The 18310-nt window shown below is 42.0% G+C and overlaps 2 protein-coding genes across 5 annotated transcripts in view; one reads left to right on the top strand and one right to left on the bottom strand.

The window, feature by feature from the left end:
- Window positions 1–11504, bottom strand: part of SEC23IP (SEC23 interacting protein) — a 40268-nt gene extending 28764 nt beyond the window's left edge. For 3 of the 4 annotated variants that reach the window (XM_008581200.1, XM_008581201.1, XM_008581202.1), the window contains exons 1-5: window positions 11306–11504; window positions 5894–6426; window positions 2989–3199; window positions 1540–1733; window positions 414–503 (exon numbers count right to left, since the gene is read on the bottom strand). In XM_008581200.1, coding sequence (XP_008579422.1) covers window positions 414–503; window positions 1540–1733; window positions 2989–3199; window positions 5894–6426; window positions 11306–11468 — 1191 coding nt within the window. In that variant the 5' untranslated portion in view covers window positions 11469–11504. The remainder of the gene's footprint in view (window positions 1–413; window positions 504–1539; window positions 1734–2988; window positions 3200–5893; window positions 6427–11305) is intronic. The other variant, XM_008581203.1, reaches the window with a different exon arrangement.
- Window positions 11505–13179: 1675 nt separating this feature from the next.
- The window catches only part of MCMBP (minichromosome maintenance complex binding protein), a 53058-nt gene continuing 47927 nt past the window's right edge, over window positions 13180–18310 (top strand). Inside the window, exon 1 of the mRNA XM_008581204.1 lies at window positions 13180–13294. Within this exon, the coding sequence (XP_008579426.1) occupies window positions 13180–13294 (115 nt within the window). The remainder of the gene's footprint in view (window positions 13295–18310) is intronic.

Here is an 18310-nt window from a genome sequence, read left to right as displayed (position 1 = left end):
AAAAAAAAAAAAAAAAAAAAAAAAAAAAAAAAAAAAAAAAAAAAAAATTTAAATTGCTTTTGTTTCCATGATCAATGTGAACTATAGCAAACTATTTTAAAAGCAATGCACTCGTTATAAATATATCCCCACTACGGAAGTTACTAAAAATGAACATTTATCAAACACATACAGCAAAATAATTACTAAAATGAACCTAACATTTTAATATCTTTTTTTTTTTTTTAAAGATGACCAGTAAGGGGATCTTAACCCTTGACTTGGTGTTGTCAGCACCACGCTCAGCCAGCGAGCTAACCGGCCATCCCTATATGGGATCCGAACCCAGGGCCTTGCTGTTACCAGCACCGCACTCTCCCGAGTGAGCCTCGGGCCGGCCCCTAACATTTTAATATCTTAAACAGCATCATTACCTTTGGATTGTGCATAACAATTGTCTCTCCACTTGGAAACTCTAATCTGCGGTGCCACTGATTCGTGGTTACAGCTTTTTTATATTCAGCCTATAATGGGAAGAACATAAAAACAATATGACAAATCTATATCACACTTAGAGAAAGTGAGGAGGAAAATAACTATGACGGTGAAAAAATAACAGTAATAGCAGCTCTCATTTACTAATTGATTACAATACTTTTTTTTTTTTTTTGGCACTGGCCAGAACACCTTGGTGTTATAACAACCTGCTATAACCAACTGAGCTAACCAGCCAGCCCTGATTACTATACTTTTTTAAATCACCTTATATACACTACCTCATTTAAGTAGGTATCACCCCTAAATATTATTCCCATTATATAGAGAAGAAAACCAAGGTATAGCCAGTCTACTAGTTTCCCTGGGCTGCATAACTTACAAAGTACCACGAACTGGGTGGCTTAACTATTCAAAATACGAACCTAGCGACAATTAACATTTTAAAGACCCCTTTTAATGGTAATGTTGTTTAAACAAGTTTTAAGAACTACTACATTAAAAGCATTTAATTAAAATGTTTTATATCTCATTTCCCATGTAGGCAATTGAATTCATTTAACTTATTCCAAATATTTAATACTCAATTATTACACAGAATTATCACAAGAAATTAACACAATTATATAAACAACATTGCCAGCTTTAAGGTGGCTAAGTCTCATGACGTTTCTTTCTATTCTGTTTCATATTTATTTTTACAAATCAGAGAGTAATTTCAAGCCTTTTACTGAATATTAATTTGAAAACGTCCCTATGCTTCGTATCTGTTGTCAAAAACAAATTCCAGCAGACTAAGGTCTTTTGAAGGTCTGATACAAGCACCTTATTAGATCTGTGATGTGCTCCTGAAAAACATCTATCTTTAGGCATGGAGCCCATGATTAGCACCTCATGAATGATGGCACCAGTTAAAAAAGCAATCTTCTTTGTGAACAGCATCAAGACAGGCTGTCTTGTAAATAAAGTCAGTTCCATTGTGAGTGTTGTTACATGAGGCTCCAATATACAGTACACATTGCCTACATGTTTTAAAGAAAAGCATAAAGGAATAAAGCATCCTACCTCAAGTTTTTCACTGAACTCCTCTGTGTAGGGAATAAATCTGCTATCTGTGTCCCCCTTGTAAAACCAAGTACAGCGTCTCACTTCTGCTGGATCCTCTTCCCAGTACACAGCTTTCCTCACTCGGTCATAGAGGTGAACATCATAGCGCCTGCCATCCGTGCCAAGAACCACACTCTCAGGGTCTGGCTGGACTAGAGAACAACCACATTTCCCCCAACTGTTACCAGGCATATTTTAAAATAATAAATAACAGATATGTGACTAGTCAATCCTTAAAGACAAAGAACTAAGCTCACATTTATTTAGAAACAGAAGTTTGAGATTAATCTGTGCTGCTCAAAGTTATGACTCTTCTTAAGTAGAAAAAAACAGCGTGGGCAAACTTTAAAAAAAAATCATAAAATAATTTGAATAACCAGTGGATATGTTTCTAATGAAAGCAGTAATATCTACATACAGCAATGCTCCATGAAGTATGTTTCCAAAAGACATTAACAGGTGATTTTTAAGTCACATGATCAAATAACATTCTTCAACAAAGAAACTGCACTGCAAGACTCCTCTGAGCTTTAACACACTGTGGACTGTCTCTCTCAAGAGGTGGATGCAACGACTACCATTTCCAAAACTCATCTGACCATAGAACACTTTCTCCACAAAGCGTCACCAGGAACGAGAGTTCACAGAAAATGCTTTTTAAATGCCCCCACAACTACAAATGAGTAAGGGAAACAGGAAAATTGAAACCTGGATTATATGAACTACTTTACTTCTCTTATTTAAAACACCTTTAGGGCCAGCCCGGTGGCGCACTGGAGAGTGCGCCGCTTGGGAGCGCGGCGGCACTCCTGCCGAGGGTTCAGATCCCATGTGGAGACCGGTTCCCACTCACTGGCTGAGCGCGGTGCGGGCGCAACACCGAGGGTTGCAATCCCGTTGCCGGTCCCCGGTACGGGCACGACACCAAGGGTTGCGATCCCGTTACCAGTCAGTAAAAAAAAGACCAAAAAAAAGGGAAAAAAATAAATAAATAAAACACCTTTAAACAAAGAAGGAAATTACTAAAACATTTCTTCAAATGCCTTGCTCAAATAACTCAGGACTTATATTAATATCACCAAATTAAGGTACAGAGTCTGGTGGGAATTAAGGATTCTGGTCAGAATTAAGGATTTTTTTTTTTTTTTAAAGATGAACAGTAAGGGGATCTTAACCCTTGACTTGGTGTTGTCAGCACTATGCTCAGCCAGTGAACCAACCGGCCATCCCTATATGGGATCCGAACCCAGGGCCTTGGTGTTATCAGCACCACACTCTCCCGAGTGAGCCACGGGCCGGCCCAGAATTAAGGATTTTGACACTAACAAAAAATAGGGCATAGATAAAAATACTCTTCATTTCTTTTCTTTTATAATCAAATACAAATGATGCATGATCAGTACTTACCTGAATTATATATTTCTTCAAGATTCAAAGAGTCAAACATACTAAAAGGCATCCATAGTTGTTTGTATTCTACCTCCTTGCAGTAAAACCAGTGGGGCCGAACAGGTTCATACTGGTTTTGAAGTAGAAAAGGAGATGGTACCTGTACAGAGGGACTTGCAGGTCTAGCAAGTACCTGCTGCTGTGTTGGTGACTGCGCTGAAGGAGGAATCTAGAGGGAACAACAAAGTGAAGATTGTCATGCTTGTCCAAAAGAACAATCTAGTACATGCTTAGATCCAAACTGACATTAGTAATAATTATTTTACATATATTTCTGGACAACAATTTTGCAAAAGTAGACCTTAAAGCAATTAAAAAAATTTTTTTAATCTAATAAAACCCCAAATTAGTTGCAAAGTGAACTAGACTTTCTCACGCTGATGGCAAAGTAAACTAACACCTTTATAGAAATCAATCAAGCTATACATCTCCCATGAGTTATTTAACCTTTTAAATGTACATATCCTTTGGCCCTGCCATTCCATTTCTAAGAAATCCTAAAGATATAATTACACAAGTAAAAAAGTACCTACAATGGGGCCGGCCCGTGGCTCACTCGGGAGAGTGCAGTGCTGATAACACCAAGGCCACGGGTTCGGATCCCATATAGGGATGGCCGGTTCGCTCATTGTCTGAGCGTGGTGCTGACAACACCAAGTCAAGGGTTAAGATCCCCTTACCGGTCATCTTTTAAAAAAAAAAAAAAATGTACCTACAAGAAGGTACACCAAAGAGTTATTTAAAACAGAAAACTACCAGAGACAATGTAAATGTCTAACAGAAACCTGATTAAATAAATTCTATTTCACTCAAATACTGGAATTCTCTAGAGCCATTAAAAAGTTTTAGAAAAAAAGCTTAACATTTAAACTATGTTCATAAAAAATGGATCACAAGGGCCGGCCCGGTGGCGCACTGGATGGTGCGCCGCTTGGGAAGCGCGGGGGCGCTCCCGCCCGAGGGTTCGGATCCCACATACAGACCGGTTCCCGCTCGCTGGCTGAGCGAGGCGCGGGAGCAACGCCGAGGCTTGCAATCCCGTTGCCGGTCCCCGGTCCGGTACGGGGGCAACACTGAGGGTTGCGATCCGTTGCCGGACACGGAAAAAAGACAAAAAAAAAAAAAAAAAAAAAAAAAAAAAATTGATCACAAAATCTTAGGTATTATATGATGTTTACCTATAAAGAAGATAAGAAAGCCATGTAACAAAATGAAAACAGTGGGTATCTACAAACAATGTTATTAATTTGGTTATTCTACATTTTTCAAATTTTCTACAAGGAAAATGCTTTTAAAATCAGAACACAGTGCTGGCCAGTTAGCTCAGCTCGTTAGAGCATGGTGTTATAACACCAAGGTCAAGGGTTTCTCCACGCCAGCCAGCTGCCAAAAAATAAAGTAAAATCAGAACACAATTACTTTTAAATTTTTTTAATAAAAATCATTTTGAAGTGTTATATCAATGTCAAATTTACTGAGAAAGAAAGAAAGGGAGGGAGGGAAGGAGAGAAGGAGAGAGAGAGAGAGAAAGAGAGAGAGAGAGGGTGGGGGGAAAGGGGGAGATACAGAGAGTGAGCAAGGACTCAAACATGCCAGTGTCACACGCACACTTTAAAAAACAAACGGAACAAAATGTTAATGATAGGTAAATCTGGGCAAAGGATTTAAGGGTGTTCTTTGTGCTATTTTTATTATGCAACTTTCCTTTAAATTTGAAATTATTTTTTTTAATTCTTAATTAAAATCTTAAAAAAATTAATCAGAATAATATAATTAGTTTGCTGTAGTTAGCAAAAATACTACCTATACCACATGCTATGAAATCTGGTTACTTTTCAATATGCTAAAATCCAACATTGTCGGGCCGGCCCGTGGCTCACTCGGTAGAGTGCGGTGCTGATAACACCAAGGCCACGGGTTCAGATCCTATATAGGGATGGCTGGTTTGCTCCCTGGCTGAGCGTGGTGCTGACAACACCAAGCCAAGGGTTGAGATCCCCTTACCGGTCATCTTTAAAAAAAAAAAAAAAAAAAAAATCCAACATTGTCAAGAATCTGTGTATTGGTATGATTTACTGGGTTTTTACTTATTTACTTATTTTGGGGGGGCAGCTCTCTGGTACAGGGAGTTATGATTTAAAATAAACAGTAAAACAGAGCCCACTCTCGATCTCTAAGAGAGAAGTTAAGTTACACTCTGATCACAATACTCTATCTCTGCCACAGTGGGTTGGGTTTTTATTTCTTCTTTTTTATTGCCCCCCCCCCCTTTTTTTTTTGATTCAGTTAATTTCTCTTTGGAAGTCAGTTGAACAATTAGTCAGGAAAAAAGCATAAGGGAATTTCATAAAATTCACCCAATGCAAATGTCATTCCATCACCCACCTTGAGATAGAGTTTAACTGTTTAGATCCAAACTCCATAAATAAAAATAAAAGTACTGTAGTAATCAATTTTAGTCCCTGTAATTGAGTGTTCTGATTGAATCGTATTATTAAAAAATGAGAAGCTGGCAGTCTGTTAAGACAATAATTACTATTACTCCCACACGTCCCTATATGACATTTATTATTGGTATCTTACACTAAAATCTGGAATTACTGGCATGTAGTAGCTAACTCATTAAAATCAATTAACTACTTCAGTAATCATGTAATATAAACTAAAATATGAGTCATCCAATGAGCTACCTTTAAAAAAAAATTTACTTTAAAGCATGTGGCTTACAAAGAATACCCTCTGAAAATAATTTGTCATCATATTGGTTATTAAACACATGATGCTTTTTAAAACACCGGCTAAGGTGAGAGGGAGGAAAAAAAATTAGAGTGAATAACTACGACATAAAAACATGTCTCCATACCAGTGGCAGAGATCCTGGAGGCGTCTGGTACATCTGAACAGGGGGTCCAGATGGTGGAGGAGGAGAGGGATGGGCTGGTGTTTGGCACTGCTGCAGCTGTGGTGGTGCAATGTAAGGATTAGCCCTGCTGCTGACAGGGGTGTGGCGATATGGATTGTATCCCGGTTGGGGAGCTCCTTGGGGTGGGCTCCCAAAATTTGAAGGAGGGAGATTGCTTGGCTGAGAAGGCAGGTAAGTATTTACTCCCATCTGTGAGCAGGGTGGAGCACCATATTGAGCCTTCGAAACAGATGGTGAAAATGCATTCAACACATCTTGGGATCCGGTTGTAAAAGGGAGAGCAGTCGGGAGCTTGGAGAACGCGGATTGTCCAACGGATGCAGTTGCAGTTGTTAACGGTGACTGCCCAATGTTCCCAAAAGGATCACTGCTGCTTGATACCTGAGAGAAGTAACTAAACGTCGGTGGGGTAGACGTGTGAACATTAGTCTGACCAAGGAAGCTGTCCTCCTCACCAACATCTGTGGAATCCTCTGAAACAGAGCAGGGAAGCAACAGTTAAAAGGGCACTCTATCATTCTGTAGATAGGATTTTTTTTTTTTTTTTTTTTTAAAGATGACCGGTAAGGGGATCTCAACCCTTGGCTTGGTGTTGTCAGCACCACGCTCACCCAGTGAGCAAACCCACCATCCCTATATAGGATCCGAACCCGTGGCCTTGGTGTTATCAGCACCGCACTCTACCGAGTGAGCCATGGGCCAGCCTATCTGTAGGTAGGATTTTACAAGGAAAAACTAGCAATTGTGCCTCAGTTTGCTGCTCAAACTTATATTCTTGCATTACAGGGAAAAAAACAAAGAACTCTTTTTTCTGTGAAAACTTTTTTCTTTGAAATGATAAACTAGAAAAAATAAGGAAAAACAAAAGGAGGGAAAACTTATAATTCATCCAGAGATAATCACTGTTAACATTTTGGTACATGCCCTTCCCATACTTTTTTTTTTTTTTTTTTAAAGATGACCGGTAAGGGGATCTCAACCCTTGGCTTGATGTTGTCAACACCATGCTCAGCTAGTGAGCCAACCGGCCATCCCTATATAGGATCCGAACCCGTGGCCTTGGTGTTATCAGCACCGCACTCTCCCGAGTGAGCCACGGGCCGGCCCTATCTTCCATACTTTTTAAATAAAAATAATTATTTATTATGTATTTTGTAAGTACATATGTACATGTAGGAATAGTTTTTAAAAATAGAAACAAAATCATACCTACTATTTTTATATATTATTTTGAAGCTTTTTTTTTCCTAGTAAGAAATAACTGAAGTCTTACTCCACAACTCAAATACACATAATTTTATTTCTACAGTCATGATGACAAACTAAAATACAGACAACTCTGTTGACAAGAAGGGGTGTGTCAGGGCTCTTACCAATAAAGCACTCATTGTACAAAGAACACGTGGCTATTGCATTCCCAAGGCAAAGTAGGTCAATCATTAATTGCCACCCCTAAAACCATTCAGTATCACAGACAATTAGTCATTAAAGAACACCAAATCACTAGAAAACTCATTTTCTAACCAAGTGAAGTTCTCCTCACCTCCCTTTGCCCAACTTGATCTTTACTGTTGTTATTATTAATTCCAAACAATTTCTCTTCTGTTCTGCTACCAACTTGTAAAATAAAAGCATTTTCCCTCTACGTGACCTCAAAAGTCCAACCCACTCTTCCTTACTAAACTTTTAAGAGCCTTATATAGCTTTCATCTTCCTCCTCCTTCTCTTACCCTCTCCTGTATCATTCCCTCTGCCTCCTACTGCTGCAGGCACGGAGCCTATCAGCGGCAGGGCCCACTCCCAGCACACAAGCACTCTATGGTCCCTGCCCTGGGAGACCTGCCAAGCAGTGGCCCTCTTTCAAGCTCCTGGCTCTTTCTTTACCTCTGCTGAAGAAGGCCACTGGGTTTGCAGAGATTCTGGCTTGCACTTCTAGGTTGCTCCCAATATATTTCACACACATCAATTTAAGATACTCAACTATTCAAAATACTCCTCTCATTTCTTTGTAGCTAAAAATAAAATATCAATTCTTGCACAAGGCCCTTTGTCTGCTTCTATCATTCTACTTTTATGATATATTTACAGTTCCCACCCTTGTTTTCAGTCCCATGAATCTCACCTGGACTCTGAATTTCTTAGTCTATCTCCCAAAAATTAAAAGCATGGGAAAAACCTCTGTGGTATCTTTAAAAGAACATGAGATCAAGCTGGTCCAAGAAACTTTTATTCTGATCAGCATCAATTGCAAATGAAATACTGATCTCAACATACTGTTCATCCCACTTCAGGGACACCTTCTAATTTCATCCCACGACCTTCAGGAGCACTTGTATACTTGTGACACTCCCAACACTGTCTCAAATCCAAACAGTTCTCATGTGTTCCAGAAACTATTTCCAACTACTTCCTCAATACTTTTGGCAGACTCAGACACATATACCTCAAACTTAGTAAGCCTAAAACTGTATTTATTATCTTAACTGCCCCCTGAGCGCCTTTTACCATGTCTCACCACCTCAACAGATGTTTGCCAACATATATCCATTCAAACCAGAAACCTCAGTTTTCTTGGACTCCTTCCTCTCCCTCAAAGTCTTCATTTGATCATTCAGATACTCATTCAAGAAAGACTTACAAAGTACCCATTATGTGCCAGGCACAGAGCTCAGTCCTGGGCTAAAACTGAACAAGAAAGGGCCTCTGCTGACAGACAGAGCTAACAGTCTGGCCTCCATGAGTCACTAAGTCCCTACAATTTTAGTCTAAAAATCTCTCATATCTGTTCCCTGTTCTTCATACCCAACATGGATGACTTGGGCTAGAGTGTCATCCATTCCTACCTGCCTCATGATGGCCTCCAGACTGACCACTCTTGCTATAGTCAGCCTTATTCCAGTGCAATCTAAGAAAACAAAGTCTTTCTGAAACACACCTCTAATTTTATTACCTTGTTTCAAATCCTTCAAAGGCTCCCCCATACTCTATAGGATGAACTACAAACTCCCAAGCATGGTATATGAGGACCATAGAACACTGGAGTCACTCTCCTGCACACACTCTAGTCACAGTGATCTACTGGGAGGTGCAGGGAGGAGGGGAGAGGAAAGTGGGAAAAGGTCCATCCCTGCCACATACCACCACTGTCAACCTGCAGGTTTTCTCACACCTCCAGACTTTTACGTACACCTTTTTCTCCAGACTCTCTCATTTCTATGTATCCTTCAACACTCAGCTCAAGCTTCATCTCTCCTGTGAGGCTGTGAAGGCCTGAGAGACATCCTCTCCCCACTCAGCCAGCCTGAGACCCATAGCGTTCACAGTAGCCTATCAATCTCTCTTTCTAGTTGTTCCAACCCTGGATCACCACTGCTTATAAAGGTAAGTATTTGTCTATACATATATACTGTGCAGTCATTGAGGGCAGAGCTGTCCGCTTTTTTGCGTCTCCTTGACATCTGGAACAGGGCCTGACAAATAGAAACTGCTCAACCCATGTTTGTTGAATGTATGAAATTGCTTCCTATGTGTCTCTTACACTGATATGATTAACTTTTGCTTCCAAGGACAGGGGTTCTTCTTTTGTCTCTGGAAATTCTCTGAATGGGTTTTTTTGTTTGTTTGTTTTGGCAGCTAGCCAGTACTGGATCCAAACCCCTGACCTTGGTGTTATCACCACCAGCTGAATGGGATTCTAACTATGAAATCTTTTTCAGGGGTAGAAAAATATGTTACAGAATTTTAGTTCTAAAAACTATTAATTTTCTCACAAAAAAAAAAAAAAGCTCTGTTTCCAAGAAACAAGACTTTTAAGGACAGGCAAGTTAACCTGTACTAGACAATGAAAATATTTAGCATTAATTGATAGTGACACACACAAACTCAATACTATATAGCAAGGAAGACGGACATGAACCAAACATTTATGAAGCACAGGATGATTTGAAGACCCTTTAAACAGCCTCATTTATCCCTGCATCTTCCCACAGCATTCTGCTCCAGCCAGACTGGTTTGTCACTAAAGATGGCAATGTCTAACTTTCCAACCACACTGTCAAAATGAGACATATGTATTCCTGATTTCCATCTTTTCATTCAATCAACAAATATCTACCGAGTAATTAATTGGTCTACTGCATGCCAGGCACTGTTCTAGGCACTGGGGATATAATAGTAAATAAAACGAAGTCCTTGCTTTCATGGAGCTTACATTCTGTGTAATGTAATAGGAGAAAAAAATATGTGTGTGTACGTGTCAGGAGGTGATAAGCACAAGGAGAAGCATAACACAAGGGAAGGGGAACCTTCATATACAGCTGCTTCCAGTACGCCTTTATTCACTTCTCCATGAAAGTTTCCTTAGTCCTCCAAGCAAGAATAAATTATTCACTGGGCAAAATGCAGCATTTCACGAGCATCTTATGTGTAAGGCACTACAAGATCCTGGAAATAAAAAAAGTAATTAAGTCATAGCTGCAAACTTCAAAAAGCCTACAGTCCAAATGGAGAGGCAGATATGTTTATCCCATAAACATTTACATAACACTATATGCCAGGCACTATACTTCGTGCTAATTAATTACAAAAATTAATTCACTTCTTATTACAGCTCTATGAGGCTGTACATAAATAAAAACTGAAGCACACAGAAGTAACGTGCCTCAGGTCACACAGCAAGTCAGTGGCAGGGCCAGGACTGGAACACAGTCTGTGTTCCTCAACACCATGCTCTGCGTTATGGGCACATAATCATCAAAATGCAATCTCTCCAGACAATAATACAGATATAAACAAAGAGCTAGAGGGTGCATATAGGAGTGAAGGCCTAAGAGAACAAGAAAGAGTGTGTTAGAGGAAGTGATGTCTTGAAAGATGAGGAATGCATTCTATATGTCTACTTTGCAAATATTACAAGCACAAGTCTACCGTAGGAGTGAGGAGGCACTGTCTATCCTACAAAATATCCTACTGTATCCTAGGAGTCTCCTAGTGGGAGACGGCCGACTATACCCTAGGAGAGGGCCACTGTCCGATCTATCTGCATTCCGTGCCCGCACCGGCACACCAGCAGGGGTTCAGCAAAGATCTGCGGATGCCAGCGCACGAGTGTCCAGCACTCCGGACAACTCGTGATATTGGGCTCCTCCTACGAAGCGACAGCCGCATCACCTGGCCCCGCCTCCAAGACCCCAAAGCCCCCGGCCCACTCCAGCCTAGCCACTGAGGGCGCTGGCAAGCTCCCCCCAGGGTGGGTCGAGGCAGAAGGAAGATCTCCCTTCCGGCCCCGTCACCGCGCGCCCCCGCCCGCCTCCCCGCACACATTCGCGCACGAGACCGCCCTCCCCTGACTACCTCCGGGCAAGAGCAGGGAGGCCGGCGAAGCGGCGGCTTGGGTGACTGGGATGAAGGGCACGCTGAAGCTGAACTCCGTGGCCGAGGAGGAGAAGAGCAAGTTGGTGCCCGACGAGGAGGTGGAGGCGCCGCCGCTGCCACCGTTAGGTTTCCTCTCGGCCATGGCTGCGGCCCACCGTCCGTTACACGTCCCCAGGCAGCCAATGCAGTACCACTGGCCGGAAATCGGTCACCCCCGAGGCCAGCGCACTTCCGCAATTGCGCACAGAGGCCGGAACCCTGGGCAGCTGGTCGGCGGCCTTCTCCCTTCAGCCGGCGCGCGCCGCCAGAAATCAACATGGCGACGCCGACTTCACGCCCGAGCCTAGCACGTGTCGCCTCTGCAGTTGCGCGGGCACGGCTGGAGACCGAGGGCAGAGGCTGGGCGGGCGCATGGGGAAGTTGCCGCTGCGGCGTCCGGATCAGGGCTTGAATGGAGTCTCAGAGTCTCGTATTGCTGGGGGCGCTCTGGGCTTCCTGAGAGTACCACCGGGATAGTGAAACTGGCAAAGATTTTGGAGGGACAGCGGAAACCCACAGGAGCGAGTAGCACAGTGCTCGCAGACGGAGGGAGGGAGGAAGAGCTGGTGTGGGCAGTACTCAGCCAGGGCCAAGCCAAGCTCACCTACTCTGGCACTTGTCTTTCTGGACTAAACTGGGCTCTTGTCGTTGGCCTAGAAATAGAAATAGAACTTTTGAAGTTTGTAGGCCATAGGGGGGGAAAATGTGTAAAAAAGAACTCAGAGGATCGAAACTTAGGGATGTGACTTTTTAAATAGTTTTCTATATGTATCCACAGTCATCTGACTAGTTCAATCCAAAATACACTGTAGATAAATTGGATATAATTGTCATCTTTCATAGTTAGAGATTACGAAAAAAAAAAATAACATAAGCAATCTTTCAGCTTCTTGGAGGGTGGGAGAGGTGAGACCCCAAAAGAAGCCTAGAAATAATGAAATTCACTCCCCACTCCTAGCTGTTTACACGTATATGGAACATAAATTTATTAATTAATTCAGTAACTACTTAATGTGCTCAAAGATATAAAAAGCCTGACACTAGTAAAGGCAGTAAGATAGATTTTATTTTAGTCAGAACTATTGCAATAGGGAAGAGGGTCCAGCATGAACTGAACTCAACTTTCTGAAACAGCAGATTGGAGACTTTTTAAAGGCTGGGGTGGGCTAAGGGAAAGGCACTAAGGGGTGTGAATGGTTGCTTGGTCCACATGACTGGGCCAGCTGGGTTTGTTAATTGGTGCTTATCCAGTAGAGACATGTAATTCTCATGTCTTTAAGGCAGGCAGTGGTGTAATTTAGAGCAAGGCACCCAAAGGGACTGGGAATGAGGGTGAGAACTATCTCCTTGAATGTTTGCATCTCAAAGAGGCTACTCTCAGGTCCGTGAGAAGACAGTTCTAGGTGATAGAAGATTTACATCTAGAAGGGGCAGAAGGAGGATTTATAATTACAAGCTCTCTAAAGTAACTGCTCTAATAGAGGGTTTAGGGGCTTATCTGCCTATCACCAGGTTTGGGCTGGAACAAACAGTAAATTTTCCTGGCAGTGTCGCACTTTCACAGGCAGGCATTTTAAGGGGGTCTGGGGTCATCCTAGACACATGGCCTTAAGCTGGTAGGAGCCATGGTCTGGTCAAAGAGAGAATCTTTGTCATTATTTTGAGTGGGCAAGGCAGTGTACTAAACACCAGGGGTACAGTGGTATATAAGATAGACCCAGGACCCTTCATTCTTGGAGCTGATACTTTGGTTGGGAATACAGACAACTAAACACATAATAATATCAATGAAATGAAATGTGATGAAAGTTATAATGCAGAATTTCCCGAAGTGTGTTACACAGAACATTGACACCATCCAGGGTGAGAGGTATAACCCTTCCATGGGGACAGAGAGCAAATATTTCAATAACCAGACCATCAACAAAGGTACTGTCTAGTCTAGAGTGACATGAAAGGCTTCCCCGAAGCAGAAAAATTAACGTTGAGACCTGAAAGACAATGAGTAGAAGTTAACTGGAAAAGTTTGGGGAAGGAAGGGGTTGGAGGAAGTAGTAAAAGACAATTTCATATAAAGGAACAGTATGTAGGAACCCCTAAGATGCCACATTTGGGTTTTAAGAGAAACAGAGGGTATTAATCCATTTCTGTTGCTTATAAGAGAATACCTTAAACTGGTTAATTTATAAAGAAACAGAATTTATTTCTTATAGTTTTGAAGGCTGGTAAGTCCACAGGCCAGGGGGAACATCTGGTGAGGGCTTTCTTCTTGGTGCAGAGTACCATGGCAACCAGGGTATCACATGGCGAGAATGGGCTGAGCAAGAGAGAGCTAACTTTCTCAGGCTCTCCCCTTATAAAACCATCAGAACCATACCTGTTACTCTGTGAATGGATCAATCTGTCCACAAGGGCACAGTCCTCATAATCTAATCACCTTTTATAGGCTCCACCTTTCAAATACTGTAATTGGATTTCCCACTCTCTTAACACTATTGTAATGGAAATCAAGTTTCCAATACACGAGCTTTGGAGGACACATTTAACCCATAACACAGAGGTTATAGTATGGCTGGAGCCCAGGGAGTAGCTGGGAAAAAGTTGGGAGATAAGGATGAAAAGTAGAAAGAGGCCAATTGGTGTAGGGTTTTACAGGTTAAGAATAAAAACTTGAGGGCCGGCCCGGTGGCGCACTCGGTAGAGTGCGGCGCTCCCACCAAGGGTTCGGATCCCATATAGAGACCGGTCCGCTCACTGGTTGGGTGCAGTGCGGGCGCGACACCGAGGGTTGCGATCCCGTTGCCGGTCACGAAAAAAGACAAAAAGGAAAAAAAAAAGAAGAAGAATAAAAACTTGATTTACAGCACAGAATCACTAAAAGGTTTATGACTCAATGGCCTCAGGCACTTCTGGAAGTGGCAGTGAAAGGAGAGAGAGGTCGAAATTGTTTAAGAAAGTAGGTCCCCTTCCCGACTCTGAGCTGCTGAAGTATTGGCCATTCCCCTTCCAGGAAAAAGACTGTGTAAGTTTCCCCCCCTGGAGAGAGTAAAACAGAAGGAAAATTAAGCAAATATGTGCATACTGAATAACAAGGCGATCTCTCTTTCAACCCCAGCTCAATTTCTCCACTGAGTTCCATGAACACTAGCAGCCAGGTCTTCAACCTCTAGGCAGGAGATTGGAGGAGGCTTCTCCGGGGTGTGGGAACAAAAGATCTACAGATACTGTCTGAGATTTCAACACACGAATTTTGGGAGGACGTAAATCTTCAGACTATAGCAGATACTGAAATCATCGTTCCCCAGTAAGACAGCCCAGCCAGATCACCCCAAAATTAAGCTCACAATCAACAAGCCCTTATATGCTGTGAACTCCCAATCACCTTTTAAGTCCTCACACTTTAAATATGAGCAGAGAACCAAAGATTATACAGTTGAGAAAATCCGTTAAAATGAAAGAGACTAGAACAAGACAAACAAAAGGAACAGGAAATGGCAACTTAGAGGAAACAGAACCCACATAGGAAGTGTCTTAGTCCGCGTGGGCTATTATAATAAAAATAACTAAACTGGGTGGCCTATAAACAACAGAAATTTATTCCTCACAGTTCTAGAGGCTGGGAAGTTCAAGATGAATTTGCCGGCAGATGTAGTATCCGTTGAGGACCTGTTTCCTGGCTCACAGAATCTTTCCACTGTGTCCTCATGTGGTGGAAGGGGTTCTCAGGCCTCTTTTATAAGGGCACAAATCCCATTTGTGAGGGTTCCACTCTCATAATGTAATCACCTCCCAAAGGCCCCACCTCCTAATACTATCACCTTCAGGGTTAGGATTTCAACATACGAATTTTGGGGGAACACAAATTCAGACTATAGCAGGAAGAAAAAAACCTTTAAAAATCTGTCAATAATATTCTCAGAGGGAGAAGAAGATTTGCAACCAAACAACAAAATCAGGATACTATTTTAAAAATGAAAAAAAAAAAAAAAAAAAAAGAAATATTCAGGGAACAAGAAAGAAAGATAACAGAAAGTTAAAACTCAGTACAAGGAAAATAAATATGAGGAAATGTCCCAAAAAGAGTAAAGCAAAAATACAAACAGAGGGAAGCTAGGAGAAAACAAAAAAAACATAACTAGAGTATCAGCCAAGGAAATCCAATGTCTGAATATTAAGAGTTCTAGTAAGAATAGAGACAGAAAATGCAGGAGAGGGAACTATCAAAGAAAAAAAATGTTTTTTATACCTAGAAATGAAGAATACAAGTTTTCAGGTTGAAAGGGGTGAGTACCTAGCACAACAGTTGAAAATAGATCCATACCAGAGCACTGGAAACAAACAGATCTTAAAAGTTCCAGAAGGATAAAAACCAATCAAATGAAAAGGAATTCAGTTCCCAAAATATCCTCTCAAGAACATTTTCTATGAAAGCAGTTGGAAGAAGTGCCCTCCCAAAATAAAAGAATAAACTAAGAAAGTCTTCCCACATGGGATTCCAGAACCATGCTATCCACCACAGGTATAGGAGGGGACTGCAAGCTATTATAACAAAAAGACCCCAAAATGGAATGGCTCAAACAAAATAGAAGTTCATTTCTCACTCACACAACAGTAGATGTCTGTGACCAGCTTTTTGTCTTCAACATAGGGCTTCCAAGGCTGCTCTAGTTCTTGCCATCCAAGCCAGCACGAAGGCTCAGAGCAGTTTAGGGACAAACGTTTCATCTTAGTCTGTTTCTGTTGCTTATAACAAAATACATGGAGCTGGGTAATTTATAAGAAAACAAAATTTATTGCTTACAGTTTCTGAGGCTGGGAAGTCCAAACCCCACTGAACATATCTGGTGAAAACCTTCCTTGGTGGTGGCTTCAGTGAAACAAGGTATCACATTGTGAGATGGCAGAAGCAGAGAGAGAGAGAGACTCATGCGCTCTTGTTTTAAAACCCTCACATCCATGCCCATGACCACCATTATTAATCCATTCTTTAGGGCATGGTCCTTAGAATCTAATCACCTCTAAAGGCCCCACCTTTCAATTACCATAATAGGATTTACCACTCTCAGAATTACAATGGGGATTAAACTTTAATACATAAAACTTGGGAGACGCAATTCAATCCATATGACTGTCCATTCTTCATCAAACCAAGCATAAAAACTCGGAGTTAACTGTTTCTTAAGGTCTTCATTTCCTTATGAAGGATCCCATGTCATGTAAAACTTACACTAAATAAATTTGTATGCTTTTCTCTTGTTAATCTGTCTTTTATGTTACAGAGGATTGAGCCAAGAACTCAGAAGGGTAAAAGAAGGGCTAAAAGGGTAAAAGTGGCTATACTCGTCACTGCTGAATTGGTATCATGTTGCAAATCTGAAATTTTATGATTTAAAATCAGACATTTTCATGTCATAACTTTAATATGCATATTACTGGCCACGAGGCTAAAATATGGGATTTTCCCACTCAATATCAGATACTTGGCAATCCTCTCTACTAAATGAATGAATTAGTGTGGTGGTGGCAATGCCTCCGACATGAAACAGTTTTCTCAGCTCAATCAAACTTGGAAGAACCAGATGTATAATCTAGTATGCCAATTGATTGGCTCACAATGATAAATCAGAATTGTGCTCTTTTGCCCTGAAGTAAACCAGAATGTCACCCCAAAATATGCCACTTTGGCCTAAGGATTATTTTGAACTGAAAGAAATTGAGAAGCTGTCTGCCCTCCTGTTATTTGCCTTAGAGAACATACATTTTCAAAGGTGTTCCTCCTCTTTACCAGGAAGAACAAAAGATCAACACCAGAGATAACTTTAACTGTTATCAGCCCAGACATTGCACCAGGAGAATCTACATAACAAACTTTACTCACTCATCTGTATCTACCATTAGTTTCCCATATCTTTACTTTCCCAGTTTGCTGCCATTGGGAGCCTGAAACTGCTTTCCTTTAGTCCTGTCATTTCTCTACAAACTTATTGTTCTTTCTTAAAAATTCTAGATTAACCAGAATTCTAACACCCCTCTTCCAGTTACTCTTCCTTCAATTTCTCCCATTTATATGTGAAACGTACATGTTACTAATCGTCTGCTGTTTTTCCTTCCTGTTAATCGGTGCTTTGTTACAGGGGCCCCATTGGTGAACCTAGAAGGGAAGATTTTTCCCTCTCCTATACCCCGAAGGAGGGCTGGAGATCCAGGTTCCGTGCTCGTTCTTTAGCTCCCCGCTTTCTAGATTCCATTCAGATCACCCCCCTTCTGTGAACACGCCCTTTCCTCAGCTGCGCAGATTCATCTGATGAAACTGGGGTTTACTTAAAGGCTCAGGGGAAACAGTTTCATTACAGAGCTTTTGCCGAGGCTGTCCCGATTCGCATGGTGACAGCTGCCAGGCAGAAGGAGACAGGGTACGTTTTGCAGTCAGAAGCAAAGGGCTGGGCCCGCGGTGAGTGCAGTGGAGAGCGCTCGCCTCCCAATGAGCAAAAAGTCCCCCTACCACGATGCCAGAGACGACAGCAAAGGGCGCTTACCGCCTTTAAAAGTTCCCCTCACCTAAATGTCTGCCTCCCTCAGGGAGACCTCATCCAGCTGAGGGAAAGTCACCGCATAGGGTTTCGAGGACGGCACAGATAAGAGTTGCCCCCAGCAGAAGAAGAAAAAAAGAAAGGCACGAGGAGAAGCTGGGCGGACACCACAGGCTGCTTCACCCACTAATTTTGCCCAGAAATGACTCCGAGGTCTCTTTGAGCTTGTGCTTTTGGCTACTGCGCAAGGACTCGCACTATGAATTAATAAGCCGGGATAGGATGGGGAGGTCCCCTCCCACCGCACGCTTGCACAGGGTGACACACGGCAACACGCCGCCCTCCGCCGGCGCAGGACAGCCTCCCCGCGTCGCCGTGCCCGTCTCTAAGATGGCGACCGCGCCGCCGCTGTCGA

The sequence above is a fragment of the Galeopterus variegatus genome, unplaced genomic scaffold (assembly GCF_000696425.1).
Source record: "Galeopterus variegatus unplaced genomic scaffold, G_variegatus-3.0.2 Scaffold2292, whole genome shotgun sequence".
In the NCBI taxonomy this organism is placed as follows: domain Eukaryota; kingdom Metazoa; phylum Chordata; class Mammalia; order Dermoptera; family Cynocephalidae; genus Galeopterus; species Galeopterus variegatus.
Note: the sequence above shows the minus strand (reverse complement) of the source record. Positions and strands in the feature narration are given on the sequence as shown.